The 15,422-nt window shown below is 48.8% G+C and overlaps 1 protein-coding gene across 1 annotated transcript in view; it reads right to left on the bottom strand.

The window, feature by feature from the left end:
• ASTN2 (astrotactin 2) overlaps positions 1–15,422 on the bottom strand; it is a 320,575-nt gene that overhangs the window by 260,348 nt on the left and 44,805 nt on the right. The window contains exon 2 of the mRNA XM_053961860.1: positions 8,610–8,797. Coding sequence (XP_053817835.1) covers positions 8,610–8,797 — 188 coding nt within the window. The remainder of the gene's footprint in view (positions 1–8,609; positions 8,798–15,422) is intronic.

Raw genomic sequence — 15,422 nt, 5'->3', positions numbered from 1 at the left:
CTGTTTCCTGCTGGTGGGAGTCTGAGCATCCCTGCCCCGGGGCCAGGCACTGCAGAGGCTGCAGGCACTCAGAGGGTGATGATCAGACCCACAGCACCACATCTCCCCTGCTCCAGGCACAGTTACTCCACACAGAGCCTGGAAAGGTTTTTTTTTTTTGGTTTTTTTTTGTTTGTTTGGTTGTTTTTTTTTGGTTTTTTGGTTTTTTTCAGGAAGGGTTTATATGCTCAGACAGTTTCACATCAGCTGAAACTAAAGTGTAAGTGGTTTTGGGGAGGATATAGAAAGTGTTGAAGAGTGGAAACATTTCATTCTGACACTTCCCTGAACAAAAAGTGCTCTGCCTTTTCACGGCATCACGGTGCCTTGTGAAACCAAGTCCAATTTATTTTTAAATGGAAAAAAAAAAGGAAAGCCCAAACTGAGAACAAATATATTTCTGGGGACAAATATGATATTGCATTTCATCCTGTCATTAACACTTTACTCCCATCATCTTTGGGATTTGCCAGTCAAATGAGGATTCAGCCTTTTGTGGTGCTGTAATGGAACATCTTTCACAGCCACCTTGAAGCTGTTCTGCATGAGGTTGGGCACAGTTCACCTTCACACGAGCCAGCAACTGACACCAACAACTCTTGAAGGGATGCAAACATTTCTAGCTCACATTCAAACACAAGTAACAACTGAGAGACGAGAGAACTGCAGATAACACAAGGTTTGAAAGAAAAAAAAAAAACAAAATAAAAGGTATTTTGCTGCTTGTCTGAAGACCAGCCCAGCTTTCAAGCCCACAAGGATGTGAAAGATGGGTGAGGCTCCTCGCCCTGGGCCAGAGCCCATATTGTACCAACAGAAAGATGGAGATTACAATATTCCTGCTGGGACTTAAGAGTGTCAGGCATCCCCCAGCACAGCACAGCCTCACCAGTGAGGAGACAACACCCTCCACCCTGCCAGCATTCCCAGGAAAACACTCTCCATTGTGAGGTACAACCTCAGAGCCAGGGGCCACCCACACCCAGCCATCGCTGGAGAAGGCAGCATCCACAGGAGTTTTCCTGGAATAACATTTCCTGACAATTTTAATGCCATATGTACTTTGGAGCCTGGCAGTTTAAAGCAATTAGATCCAGGCTGGGAGCTGCAAAGTATTTCTGTGTTTACATCAATGTTTCAAAGGTACCAATCCAGTACTCCCAGCACTTTACACACAGGATTAACACAGGGCTCCCACGTGGAATTGCTCTCTCCAGGAGCCCAGCAGCTTGGTGAAAAGCAACCTGTGGAGGAGAGAGATGGAAACCAGGAGCTGAGGCAGAGCCACCCCACTGAAGCCTGGATTTCCATCTGCTTGTCCCACACTGGGGAAAAAAAAACACCACCAAAAGGTCAGGCACCAGCGACACCCTGCAGTGCTGTGGATGTGAGTATTTTTCCCAGACAGATGGTGGGAAGGGGAAGAGTGAGGAGGAGGAAGGAAGGGAACAAGTTCAAGACAAGCCTCTGAGATCAGCAAACTGATAAAAATATTCTCTCAGTGCCGCTGGCAGCAGAGGGACCCGGCCCGGGGGCGAAGGCAGGCACAGAGCGTGTCCCACCCTGTGCCACACTGCTCTGGTGCTCCTCACCCCACTCCCAAAAATCTTCCTTCTGGCGTTTTCTCCTTCATCTCCTCACGACTTCAGCACCCTCCTTCCCAGCTCTCACACCCCCTGACAACACCGGCCACTTTTCCAATGGGAGTTTTTACTTTTTCCCTTCCGTGCTCGATTCTCCGCACGTCGAGGCTGGGGAAATCTTCTCAGGCTGCAAATCCCTCCCACGCCTTCAATGCCATCTGCAAAAACCAAACCCCTTCCCATGGCTGCTTTCCCCCCCCAGTACCAACTTCAATTGCTCTGGGGATGAGATGAGAAAGTTAAGTTTGCTGCTCAGTTCAGATGAACTGAGAGTATTTATTCAGCCTTCCTTTATCAGAGATGCAAATCAAATACTCCAGTTACATATTTTAACACAGTGGGGTGGAAAAAGTCTGATGGAGAGAAAGCCATAAAGGGACTAATGTATTCACTGGAGCTAAGGTGGAAAACTGAGAGAGACTGGTGAGAAATTATTAGCATAACAGGTGCCATTGTCACAAAAGTGACAATTTGAAGACAAATCCCCCCAAAATTAATTCCCTAAATATCAGAGCACATCATTAACTACATTTAGTCCCTGTTTTATACCGACTCTGCAAAGGAGAGTGGAGAGGAGGGGGAAGGTGGATGAAAGGGGCTCCTTCTCCCAGACAGCAAGAAGTTGGTTAATGGCACATTAAAATGGAAATGGAACTTGAAGCCAAAGCATGTCCCATCCTGGGAAAGAGCAGATGCCACCACAGTGTCAGGGTGAGAGGAGTGGGACTTTCTTCCAGCATGGACCAGCAACACCTCCTCTGTGCACCACTTCCAGTGCTCCTGCACGGCTGGTGGCTTCAGCTTCCAGCTGGGCTGAGCTCCAGTCCCCTGAGCCACAGAGCCTGCAGGCACTCAGCCCCTCTGACCCAGCAGAGATCCCACCAGTGCCTCTGGCCACCCTGAAGAAGCTCAGGAAAGAACTGAGGGTCACTGTCGCACTACGACAAGAAATAACTCATGCACCTACTCTAAGATGCAAAAGAGCAAAATGAGCAAATTTTATTTCTGACCTTGCAATATATAAAATTCCAAAAGTGGCAGTGGATTGGAGGATGAAATTACCACCTCTCCAGCTACACTGGTCAAACCAACAGTCCATCAATTCTCTCCTCCCACAGAGAAGAATGCAAAACAATCGTTATTTACATAAACAGTGTGTGAAAAACTCCAGTAAAAATATGTAAACATCAGAAGGCATAGAAAACTTTTAAAAGAACTTTAAAGCTTTAAAAAAAAACCACAGAGTAACAGGCCACCTTCAGCAGCATGGGGAGGATTGGTGAAGGTCCGAGGGTTGTTTGGTTTGCCATCAGCACGGAGCCTGCAGCTCCCATCCCCATCCCAGGGATGTGGGGATGCTTAGTCCACCTCCACATCAGTGGGCAGCTCCTTCTCCTCTCCCCACATGTGATTCTCACACAGGGACATGCTGAACCCAGAGGCTTTAGAGCTTTTCTTTTAGGTTTTGTTTTTTAATAAAAACAGCTCATTGGAGATCAATTTAGCTTTTTAATACCTTTCAGATAAGAAAATCTGCTGCAGCAGCAATTCTCTCCCTATCTTAATTAATTTCTAAACACATCACAAGCTGGAAGTGCACGTTTGATGAATCTGGTTGACCTCCTGGTGCAGAAATGATGACACAGATGTTGTGCCTTCTTCACTACATCATTACTCATGTCACACCAGTTTTTTTCTCCCTTTGAGCTGGCTGACAGGAGCTCCAGTGCTGCCATCAGCAAGACAAGCTGCAAGGAGCCAGAGGAAGGCCTGGGCAACGTTTTGCATCTCTGGAGAAGCCAGGTCCACTGGTGCTGCCAGCAATCCCACAGGACGTGGCACTATGCAAGCACAAGGGAGGGAGGGAATAGAATCCACTGGGAAGTTTTGCACCAAGGAGGACAAAATACTGCAGGGTAGGGAAATGAGAAACCCCACAAAGAATGGCCAACATGAGGGAATGCTGGGGCTGAAGGAGCCCAAGTGGGGATGCCAAAGGACCTGAAGTGATCCCTGAGAGCTGTTTGCTGAGGACAATGGGAATCAGCCCAGCTCTGAAAAAGGTTTCAGCCTCCTCTCCCCTCCCATTCGAGCTGGGATAAGCCCAGTTGCACTGGTATGATGTTATATCCACCTGTGGGAAGGAGAGCAATCGTGGAATGGTTTGGGCTGGGAGGGAACTTAAAGCCCACCCAGTGCCACCCCTGCCATGGCAGGGACACCTCCCACTGTCCCAGGCTGCTCCCAGCCCTGTCCAGCCTGGCCTTGGGCACTGCCAGGGATCCAGGGGCAGCCCCAGCTGCTCTGGGCACCCTGTGCCAGGGCCTGCCCACCCTCACAGGGAAGATTTTTTTTTTCTAAAGGTGATCACAGCTCCTAAAATCTTGCTTGCTCTTGGAGATTCCTTAAGGAACTGGAGAGCTGCCCCAGCCTGAGGCAGTCCCAAGGACAGGGCACAGGATTCCTCCCCAGCTCCACCCCAGAGCAGGGTATGAAGGCAGAGGGAAGAGTTTAAGAGCACAATTTACACCCAGCTCAGGGGTTGATGGAGCACAGGAACAGCAGCTGATCATTAGGGAAACACCAGGATGTATGGGAAAAAGAAAAAAAGAAACTCCACAAATACGAGTTAAAGAAAATCCTCTGGGAGACCTAGAAGCCAGCAGATAACTTGTCTGCTGCCAGCACAGCCAGCAGAAAGTGGGCATTAAAAATAAAAAACGTTAATTTTTTTTACAAAGCAGCCTGATGAGGTCTGGTCACCTTTTACTCCAGACACTTTAATGGTCCCTTGCAAGGTGATGCCATGAGATGCAGCAAGGCTTTTCCTCATGACCACTCTCCAAAACCAGGTTATTTCTGCTGGAGCAGAGGAAGCACAGAGCAGATTTCTAAACCTGCCAGCATGCAGGGATGGTCCTGGCTCTGGTATCCCACAGCAAGACTTTACTGGCATCACTCACAGGGGAGGAAATCCCATCAAACCACCAGCAGGACGGGATGGGGCTTTGCATGCTCTTCCCAAACCTGTATCCCAGCACTCACAGGGTGCAATGGCCCTGCTGGTGCCTGATCAAAGGGTCAGTGCAGAGATAAAACCTGTCTGTCCCACCCAGACCAGCCCTTCCACCCCTCAGAGCCTGACAAACAACCCTTCTTTGGCCAGAGCTCCAGACATGGCCCAGGGCTGGATTTAGCACCACACGAAGCAATAAATTAGGACACGAGGTGTGGGGAACAACAACAAAAATAAATCTCTTATGTTTTTTTTTTTAAATTCAGCAATTTACAAGGCTGGAATAATTAGTGGTTTAAAATGTTTTGACACAAGCAGCCCCAATAATCATGATAAATCATATCAGGCATATGCCCAGATCCTTGAAGTGACAGATGACAAACAGAGCAGTGACAAGATGCTCCATCACACAGGGAATCATTGAGTTAATGGAAGAATTATTGCTTCTGAAATCCACTCTAGTCCCATTGTGGGGAACATTCCAATTTATCAAAGCCAAATGAACATTAATTGCTGCAGCCTGGTAAGTTTTCGAGCTGCTGTGACCTTCATTGAATTTTAATCCAAAACAGATAAGATTTACTTCCACACAACAGGAAACAACACAATTAAACCCAAATGACAGCTGAGATTATGGTGAAAAAACACAACAGGCATAATGACAAAAATATTGATTCCTTTCTACCTGACACTGTGCTTTAAAAAACAGTAAATAAATAAAATCTTGCATTTGCATATTTGTTTTTAGTTTCCCTTTATCCCTTTTCATTTGGGAGACAAATTTCAGATGCTCAAGCCAAGAGGAAATGGGTGGCAGAGAGTAATGGAGACTGAATTCCCTTTAACTGCAGTAATTAATGTTATGTCTCATTGGGGAGAGATTAAGAAAAAACTGTTAGGAAGGGAAAAAAATAAAAATTAAGTATTATCTTGCTGTCAAAGATGCCCTTGAGCTCAGGAAGGGAGGTGTGAAGAGGGTCACAGGCAGTCAGTGCTTTGCAGGGGTAGATGGTGGCCACAGGGACAACGAGCCATGGACACTTTCCTGCTGCACTGGAAGCAAACCAATCCCAAACCAGAAAGCCATGGACTGACAGCCAGAACCACTGGAAGGAGGACTAAACCCAGGATTTGCACCTCCTGGAGCCCCCAAGCAGCACAGAGGGGGTCTTGGATTTAGAGGCAGAGCAGGAGCTCCCAGCCAGGCCATAAACACCTTCAGAAATCCAACCAGTTCCTGGCTTGGAGATGTCTCACTGCCCAATAACTGTGCCAAGTGCTCCCTAAGAGAGGGATTAACCAGATCCCCCAGGCAAACCTTCCCCAGCTCCTACAAATCACCTGGAACATGAGGAGAGAGGTAAAAAGAAGTGTTAGAGCCACTTAAAGGAGGTGAAGGAAGCACTTTGCCATGTCCCCTGGGGAGGGATGCTGGGCTGATGATGGACAGGGCACACAAAGCCTGAAGGCCAAGGCAGCACTGGGTGGGCTGGAATTCTGTCCATTGCAGTGATGGTGGTTTAGTTCATAGAAAGCACACAGGAGACACTGGGCTTCGTGGTAGGGAGAGGAAGGAAAAGTATTTGGGAAGCTGGGAAGGAGGACACAGGCTGCATCCCAAGGCAAAAGAGATATGGACATAGAGAGGGTGTGGGGACAGGAGGGGGCACCCAGGGCTCCCCTGTGCCAAGCACAGCACAGCCAGGGAACCCCACTGCTGGGGTAGGGGAGCTCAGGTGATGGGAGCCCTCTGGAATGTGCTCCAGCTGGGGTCAAGAAAGGAAATAAAGGAGTGGGAAAGCAGCCTGGGGACCTGGGTGAAATATTCCACCCAAGAAACAAACAGCTGTGCCCATTTTATTTCCCCTACAGAACTCCATGAGGCCTCAAGGAAGGAAAAAAAAAAAAAAAAAAAAAAGGCAACAAAACAGAATCATCTTTGCTGGTAACTCAAAACTTGGCTTGGGTTCACTGAAAAAGTTAATGAACTTTCTGAAAAATCTGGGCAAAGTTTCAAGCCTGTGCTGCAATCCTGACCCAGGAAAGGGATCTGCAGGGCTCCTGCCTCCCAGGGACACATGTGCAGCCCAGACCCAGATCCATGCACAGGACCTCAGCACCTGCTGCAGGGAATGTCAGGATTTATAATGACAGTGGAATTACAGCTGACTGTGTGTGGCAGGAACAAATCCTCTCCTGTCCTCCTGTTGCTTTTGCAGAAGGGAAGAGAGCTACAGGGCAGGAGTTAACTCACAGCAAAGCCATGGGTGCTCCCACGCCACTGGCAAAGCACATCATTCCTGGTTAAGCTGGGATTAGAGGCCAAACCCATTCCTGTGACATTCCTGTGACCTGGCCAGCAATGCTGCCAGCTCCATCCCCCAGCACCACTGCTCCCCCATTCCAAGGTACAGCAAAGGAAGGCTCTGGCCAGGAGCTTCTCAAAGGAACTTTCCAAGCATCCAATCATTACAATCATCTCCTGTATTTTAGAGATCATCTTCAGCAAGGGCTGAGGACCAGGACTGAATCTCTCTCTACTACAGAAAATCTGCATTTCAAGCAGAAACCAGCAGGCTGCAGAGAAAGCATCACCCCACAGACACAGGACAATCCTCCAGGGCTCGGGTTTGCCCACAACAAACAATCCAAGCCAAACAATCCCATACTCACACCTCCTGCCAGGGATGGAGCTTTTCACACCCACACATGCTGTGCTGTTTTCTTTCTTTGTTGTCTCTCACTTATATTTTCAGGTTCATTTTCCAAGTACGCAGTTCTAACCCTTTTCTCCTGTCCAATGCCCCATCCCTTTGACAATTTCAGCAGGACATAAAAACATTCCCTATCCAACTCAGTAAGATGAAGCCCCCAAGTCCTTTCCCTTCTGTCATCCTGCATCTTATCTTGCCCAACAGCCTTAATGCAAAGCCTCTCTCCTTTCTCACATGCACTCAGTGCCAGATCTAAAGCCCTGCTGATAACACACTCAAAAAAAACAGATTTAAGTTGTAAAAGCCAAATAGCTGCTCATTCAAATAAAAAAAAAAAATTAGAAATTAAGGATTTGTGCAGCCATTGTCTGTGTTCCTCCTTCCAAAGCTAAGGGCAGAGCTGTGGAGATGACTCAGATTCTAAGAGATGAACAGGCTCACCTTTTGCAGAGGGTCGCTCTGGTGGGATCCTCAGCCCTTAAAAGACTTGCTTTGGCAAATGAGTGGCATGCATGCACACTGGATATACCAACCTAACTTCTTTTTTTCTGTATCTTACCCCAATGGGATTGAAGGGACAATACACAATTCCATTTTACAGATGGAGCTCTAAAACACGGAGGAACCATGGACCAGATCCAAACACGTAGGCAACCACCTCATATGATACTGAAACTTTAAAAGGCAGCACAGCACATAAACAGTGCATTATTAAAAGGTCACAAACACCCCAGATGGAGACATTCAAAGCACTGGATCATCTTTTTACTTTTAGGTCAGGCTTGTCCTTTGCAAGAAACGCTGCAGCCCTTACTCACTTCAAAGATAAGCTTCAGCTTCAGAATGAAATGGCCAAGCCCAAAACCTTGCCTTTGCACAATGCCCAAACACAAATATCAAGCAGAAATACTCCACTGGCACTTCACCACTTTCCAGCACAGACAGGAGGAACTACAAGGATCCTTTTTACCCTCCCAACAGCTTCTTCCCCACACTCTTTTGCTTTGTTTAATTTTCTCAGATCAAGTACTCTATTTTTCTTTTTCCTGTCTCATTCAAACACATCTCTCCCTTTCTGGAGACCCAACCAAGAAGGGACAAAAACATCTGCAAACCAGACTCACCACCCTGCTCCTCATCCCCCTCCTCCAAGGGGGTCCCTGCATCCCCTCCGATGCCATCAGAGCTGGGACTCACCATGACTGAGATGTGAAGAATGTGCATCTGCTCCTCCACGATCTCCGAGGGCTCCTGGAGGCTGGGTGGGGTGGCCCTGGAGAGCTGCTCAGCGCTGCTCATGGACACGTGGAAGTACAGGGTGCCATTCTCCAGCCACTGCTGCTTCCAGTGCACCAGCGAAATGTCCGACACGGTCCCCGACATCTCTGCAGGGACACAACGCACAGCTCAGGGTCAGTTTTCTCCACGATGCCCAAAGGTGTTATTCTAAGTGATGAAGGAAATTGGGACTTTTGAGTCTTACCCCAGAACTGCCTCTATTTAATTTTAGCCTCTACCTGTTACTTCCCTTATATATGAACAGAAACATTTGTCTTCCTTAATAAAAATCAAGGGGCTACCCAGTGCCTGGGGATTTCTAGAGTAGGAAGGCAAGAACAATAAATCACACAAGATGCCCTAAACCTCCTGTGGCTTTCCCAGGAAACAGGCTGGAGGAAGCTCCCAGGGAGCTGCAGCCAAGCCCAAGGGATCTTCATGGCTCAGGGAGGCCACTCTGGCCAGACAGGGCAGGGTGCAGACAGCAGTACACACTTTGCTGGCATTTACAATGGAAACCTTCTTCCAGCTGTGAGGCAGCAGCACTGCTGTATTTAACAGGGACACTCTCAGCACAGACTGTGAGCTCCAGCAGCAAGGGAAAACCTCCAGGCTTGACAAATACCTATTGACATTGGAGCTGCACCTGTCAGTCACCTTCTGCAGCTTCTGTTGCTTTTACATCCCACCCGATCCTGATTTACAGCACGGGCACCCTGGCAGCCAGGATTACAGCACACACCACCAGCTCTCCCTGACCTAGGGCACTGCACTGAACTGGGGGTTTGGAGAAGCCAAAGGGCACCCCCAGACCTGCAGACCTCGTGGAGGCAGCAGCTCCCAGCCTCAGCTGCAGCCCCTGAGTGGGTCAGGAGCACTGGCAGCTCCACAGCTGCCCAGCACGTTGCACACAGATCTCTGCAGAGAACGGGTTTGGCAGTTGGGCAGCTGAATCAAAACCAAAAAAAAAAAAAAAAAAAAAAAAAAAAAAAAAACAAAAAAAAACCACTAGTACAAAATGAGCCAAAATATTTCTCCTTCCACCACATTTTCTTTGTGCTTGTTTTTCCATTTGCAGTATAAGCAATGGGAAGCAAGACAGGTCTTCTCAGTCACCGGGCCCACAGCTCCAGCAGCTTTGAGGAAGACCCAAATTCAATTCCCTCCTATTTGGGAAGAGACCAGCTCTGACAGCCCCTGACCCACTGTCTGCAGGTCTGTCTGCCCCAGAACAGTCAAGAACACAGGCTCAGGTACTTCTGGCACCACAGGGGGAACAGAGACAAGGTTCTCCTCCTCCTCGGCTGCAGAGGGTCAGTGGGAAGGACAGCGCTTCCTCTGAGGGCAAAGCAGCCAAGGAATGCTGATGGCATTTTGCATTTCACTACCCTGAGCCCAGATGGGCAAAAGCCCATCCAATTCCAGCTCCCAGAGGAGAGGAAGGAAGGAAGGAAGGAACAAACCCAGCTGAGGCTGCCTGAGGAGCCACCCACACTTTGCAGGACACGATGCTTCAACAAGACACTTGGCAGGTGAGCAGCCACTCAGGCTACAAGGCCAGGCACTTGCACTTCTACAAACCCAAGTCCCAGCCCAACAAAAGAAACCTCTCAATCCTTCAGGAACAGTTTTTCTCATTCCTGAAATCAACATATTTTCCAGGAGCAAGCTCCTGGCTTCCCAACATGGATCAAGAGAGAGCCAACCAAGCTCTCATGGAGAAGACCCCATCACACCACAGGTCCTGCAGGGCTGAGGGCAGGGCCAAAGCCACCCCATTACTGCCAGATCCCTGATTCAGCACCTCACTGGTGACACTCCTGAGCCACCACTGTGTCAACTCAATCCCACCAGAGGGGTTTGCTCATTGCCTCTGCCCCCCAGCACTGCACCTTCCTTATCCCCAAGCCCCGTGCACACCTGAGCACTCAACAGAGAAGAACCAAACAGCTCCTGACCACACCTGGATCCATCAAGAGCTCACACTTGTGCTTGGGAGGGGATGCACAAGCCCCCTGTCACATCCCTGCCACTGCCCTGACATCCTGCTAATGATCCTTCTCTCCTCTGACATAAAAAGCTCTTTGCTGCAGCAAATCAGCAGCAAGAGGGTGTTGCTTGTACTCTGGAAACTGTAAATCACAGCAGCCCTGCAGCTCCTTCAAGACCTGGGAACCTCATGGAAGGAATCCTGTGTCTCTACCCTCCAAACAAGGCTCAAGCAGAAGGTTTCCTATAGCAGTAAAAAGAATAAAATGAGAGAAATATCAAGGCTGCTTAATTGCAGTCATCTTGCCAGCAGCACTTCAAAGGTCTGTACTGAAATGCATCTCCTTGTCTAATTAAAATCAAAACAAATGCTACTTTTAGGAGCAAAAGCACTCACTCAGCTTTGCAGCAGGAATCCAAGATCATCCACAGAGGCAAACAGGCCATGGGAGAGCAGGGAAGCATCAAGGGAAAGACTCTGCTATGCAAAGCCATAATCTTAATTCTATCCAGAGGGACAGTCACCCACAGGAGGGGATATTTAGAGTATTACACACTCATCACACACATATCCTGCAGCAGACCTTTCCTAAAGAGCTCAGGAGGGAGGTTGTATCACCCAGCCCACAGCACAGACCACGTGGATGCCACCAGGACCCCACTGCTGCAGTTTCAAAGGCTACATCACATTAGGGAAGCAAGGAAAAAACCTCCAGGGTCAACCTTTCTCCATTTTTTTTCCCTTACACACACATTTTTGCATGGGATGTTTAAAAGGATCACAGAGAACATTTCCCAGGAGTTCTGAAATATAGGCAATTTTTTGGATTTTAGCCTAGACTGAAGATAAGCCTGTTTCATTTTCAAAAGGTCTCTTCCAAAAGTAGAAACTTCAATTTAACATTCATTTCACAATTTTAAGCAAACCCAGCAGCCAGGAAATTTGTGACAAACACGGACTTGCCAAGGCTGGGTACCCATTCCCACACACTCATAAACACTTGTGTGCTTGAGCTTTCATTTCAGGGCACCTGGTAACTACCCCAGGACACCACGAGCCTTCAATCAGATTCACCACTCACAATAAAAATAATTCTAAAAAAAGCTTTTTTCAAGCCCTGTAGGTGCAGAATCCCTCAATCCCCAAACATGGGGAAGTTTCTTGGCCTCATATACCTGACACTAATATTCCACTGCCTGTGTTTCACTGGACACACATTGTCACTCCACTGTCTGCTGCAGTTACAGCACTGAAAGCCCGTCCATCAGACAGAATGTGATAGTCTGCAGCAAAGATTGCCTGTTATCAGAGCTTTCAAATGCTTTTGGAACAAATTAAGGGCATTCCTGCACCAAAATTGAATGAGATACAGTTAAGGTTTTAAATGTGCAGCAATGGAAAAGCACTTGTGGTCTATAGCTGTTAAAAATCTCAGTATCTAGTGGATGGGGAGCTATCAGATGGTGTTCAAACAGCCCTTTGTGGGTAAAACACCAAGTAAAACAGCCAAACAGAACATCAAACATCTGCCATGCCACCTTCCTACCTGAGCTCACTGTGCTCAGCAGAGAGGGGACAATGAAGAAACAAGGAGGATCCTCCTTCCCCAGAGCAGGCAGCCAGACTTCTCCCCTTCCCCTGCTCAAAGACCCCAGGCAAGCACCACCTCCATCCCAGAGCAGAGGATCTGAGGAATCTCTTCTCCCCAACACCAGCAGATATCTCTCCCCTCCCAACCTCCCCCAACCTTCAGAACTGCCATCATCTCCCACCACACAGCTCAGCCGAGCCCACGGGCAGCCCCCACCAGCCTTTGGTACCACCTGAGGATGGTCTGAAAGTAAGAAAAAGGCACTCAGAGCATTTCTGCCTTTTCTGCTCTTCCTCGAGCTCTGTGCCTTACACAACTTCTACAGTCTTCAACATTTGCCTTGGAAATCAAACAAGCAATCCAAACAAAACTCATCCCAGGGCTCAGCCTCTGACCTGGGCTCGTGCCCATCAGCAGGTCACCCATCCAGGACAAGGCAGGGGACAGCAGTGACCACAGCAAGATCCCTTCCAACCAACTCCCTAATCCACTTTTTCCCTTTGCTGTTGCTACAACCCTTTCATATAAACATTTCATTGAAATCTTCAACTTGTATTACAATCAAACTTAAAAGCAAAGGGGCCTAAATGCATTTGGTTGGGAACCAAGACAATTCCCATAAAAGCAGATTATGCTGACATGATGAATACAAAATGAAACAGCTGATATTAAAGTTGCAGGATTGTTGCTCCATGCCTTCAGGCTCCTGGCCATCCTATCCACCTCCTCCCTCCTCTCCCCCTTGGTCTCACTGAAGCCAGGGACAGCCTTTTCACCTCTGCTTTCTCCAGGGCAGCCTGACAGGCTTGAAACATTCACCAGCTCTCCCCAGCCCCCACCCCACCCTCATGCAATGCCTCAACATTCACCACTTCTGGGGAGGTTGCAGCCCTGCCTTATCTGTCATGGTGTTTTACAAAGCCTGTGTTGTATTTAATTGGCTTGTTCTTGCTAATCTGCCATGATTATTGTATTTTTATTTCGTTCTTGAAGGCCATTATTAAAATAAGCCCTTTTGCTCAGAGCAGCTCATCCCCACAAGGTTCCCCATCCCTGGATAACCAAACCCTCCTGCTTCCCCCCAGCTCCCCAGCACTGCTCAGACCTGCTGGGCACCTTTCCTGTCAGTACCAACTGCTTGGGGAGATGGGTGAGGAGCCAGTGAGTAACTTCCAGTGCACAGATCCAGGCTCCTCTGGCCTTCTTCCTCCCCACCTGCTCCATCCCAGCAGGAGCTGCACCCTGCAGCCAGGCTTCCTCATCCCACCTGCACCACTCAGCATCCTAACCTGGCAGAGGAAAAGCTGGAGATCTGGTTAGTGATTGTATTTCCTTTTAGAGAGACAATTCCAACTTGTGCCCCTTTCTTCCACACCCCTCACCCTGCCACCCCGTTCCATCTGCTGTTACTCCAGGGGCTCTCCTGAGTTAATGTTCTCCAGAGGCACCAACCTCTGATAAAGTGTTAGTTTAGAGATTCTTCGGTGCTAGCTACCTCTTATGCTAATAAAGCAAATTTATGCAGAAAGTCATAAACAGAGAGCTCTCCCCAGTGCCCTTGCCAGCGCAGGATTGCTCCCTGTGGAATAGATTATCACGCTCAGTGCAGACTAGTTCCAAAATTACTCTAGAAATGGGGCTTCCCCCCTGCTCCCAGGGGGGCTATTCTGCAGTCAAACAGGCCCTAAGAGTTCTAAGGGTTTGTGTCTTTTGGTGGCAATGTGGTGGAGTTTTTTATCCGAATCATTAGCTCAGGTTTTTTTTCTTCCCTTCCCCTCCGCTCCTGTTCCTTCCCTTACACACCTCCTCCCCTGCTCTCCCCTCACAGAGCTCCCTGGGGCAGCACACAAACACAGCTGCAGATCATAAAAAGTAATAGAGAAGCTCAGAAATTTAAGAAAAGGAAAAAAAAAAAAAAAAAAAAAAAGAGATGACAACCTCGCTCTGATCGTCCCCTTTCAAAGCCCCTGTCTGTGAGAACACAGTGCTGCACCTGCAGGGAACTTTGGGGGTGGCTGTGGCACAGTGGGGGTCTGCATGGACACAGAATCAGGGAATGGTTTGAGTTAGAAAATCTCTGTGATATCATCGAGTCCAGCCCTGAGCCCAGCAGCAGCAAATAAAAGGAATGATGCTGGATGGAGGAGGGCTGGAGACAGCCTGGTCTTGGGGTGGTCCCAGGGGGGCCAAGTGCAGGCTGGAGCACTCTCTGCACCTCATTGCCAGCAGCACCACACTCACCTTGGATAGGCCAAGTGGGATTTGCAGTAAGGGGGGTTTGGCTGTTTTCAGGCTCTGCTGGAAGGACAAGAACAAGCAGCCAGGTTCAGGCATGCTCCTGGGACCAGTCACCTCAAAACCACAGAGATGTGGGAGGAACTGAGCTGCCACCAAAGGGGTCATGACAACCAGAGCAATGTGACAGACGGTGAGGGCAGATCCCAAGCTCAACAGGAACCCAAAAAAAAAGAAAACCTCCTCAGTTCAGAGGGAGAGCTTGCAGACTGCATCATCCAGGAGATGAGCCAGGGTGAGCAGGGAGGACAGAGTCAGCCCCTTCCAGGCCTCAGCCCCTGCAAACACTTCAGACAACCAGAGGGTTGGGCTGCTCCAACTCAGCTCTCTTGGTCTTAGCTCTGGAGCCTTCTGTGCCACCCCCACATCCCTCTGGCCTTTCTAATCCCAGGCTTTAGGGTCCCTGAACACATCAGGGAGCAGATATTGATTTGCCTGTGCTGCCCACACATCTCAGACTGATTCCACAAACCCCAGAGAAGCTCAGCACACTGCGTGCTCCTGCAGCTGCTTTGATTGCAATTCAGGCTCCAGCACATTACCCTTATTTATAATGCCAGGGCTTCCGTGTGGTGCCTCAGGCACTTTGAAATTATTACAGAGCCCTTTGACTTTCAATTCCCTTCCATTCAATTCCATCTTTACCTGCCAGCAGAGGCTCCCCCTGGCCAGTGGTGGGAGCCAAAGGCACAATCCTGCAGGAATTGCTGGCACATGGATGAAACATCTCTGTTGGAATAAGCACCAGGTATGGCAGAGCAAGGGGGAGAGCACTCCTGGGTGAGGCTTTCTCAGAGAGAGGAGACACCCAGGCTTGGAGCAGCACCAGGGGTGCTCAGCCACGGCCCCTCCGTGG

The sequence above is a fragment of the Vidua chalybeata genome, chromosome 21, assembly GCF_026979565.1.
Source record: "Vidua chalybeata isolate OUT-0048 chromosome 21, bVidCha1 merged haplotype, whole genome shotgun sequence".
NCBI classification, from domain to species: Eukaryota; Metazoa; Chordata; class Aves; order Passeriformes; family Viduidae; genus Vidua; species Vidua chalybeata.
The sequence above is the reverse complement of the archived record's forward strand: the minus strand, read 5'-3'. Positions and strand labels throughout refer to the sequence as shown.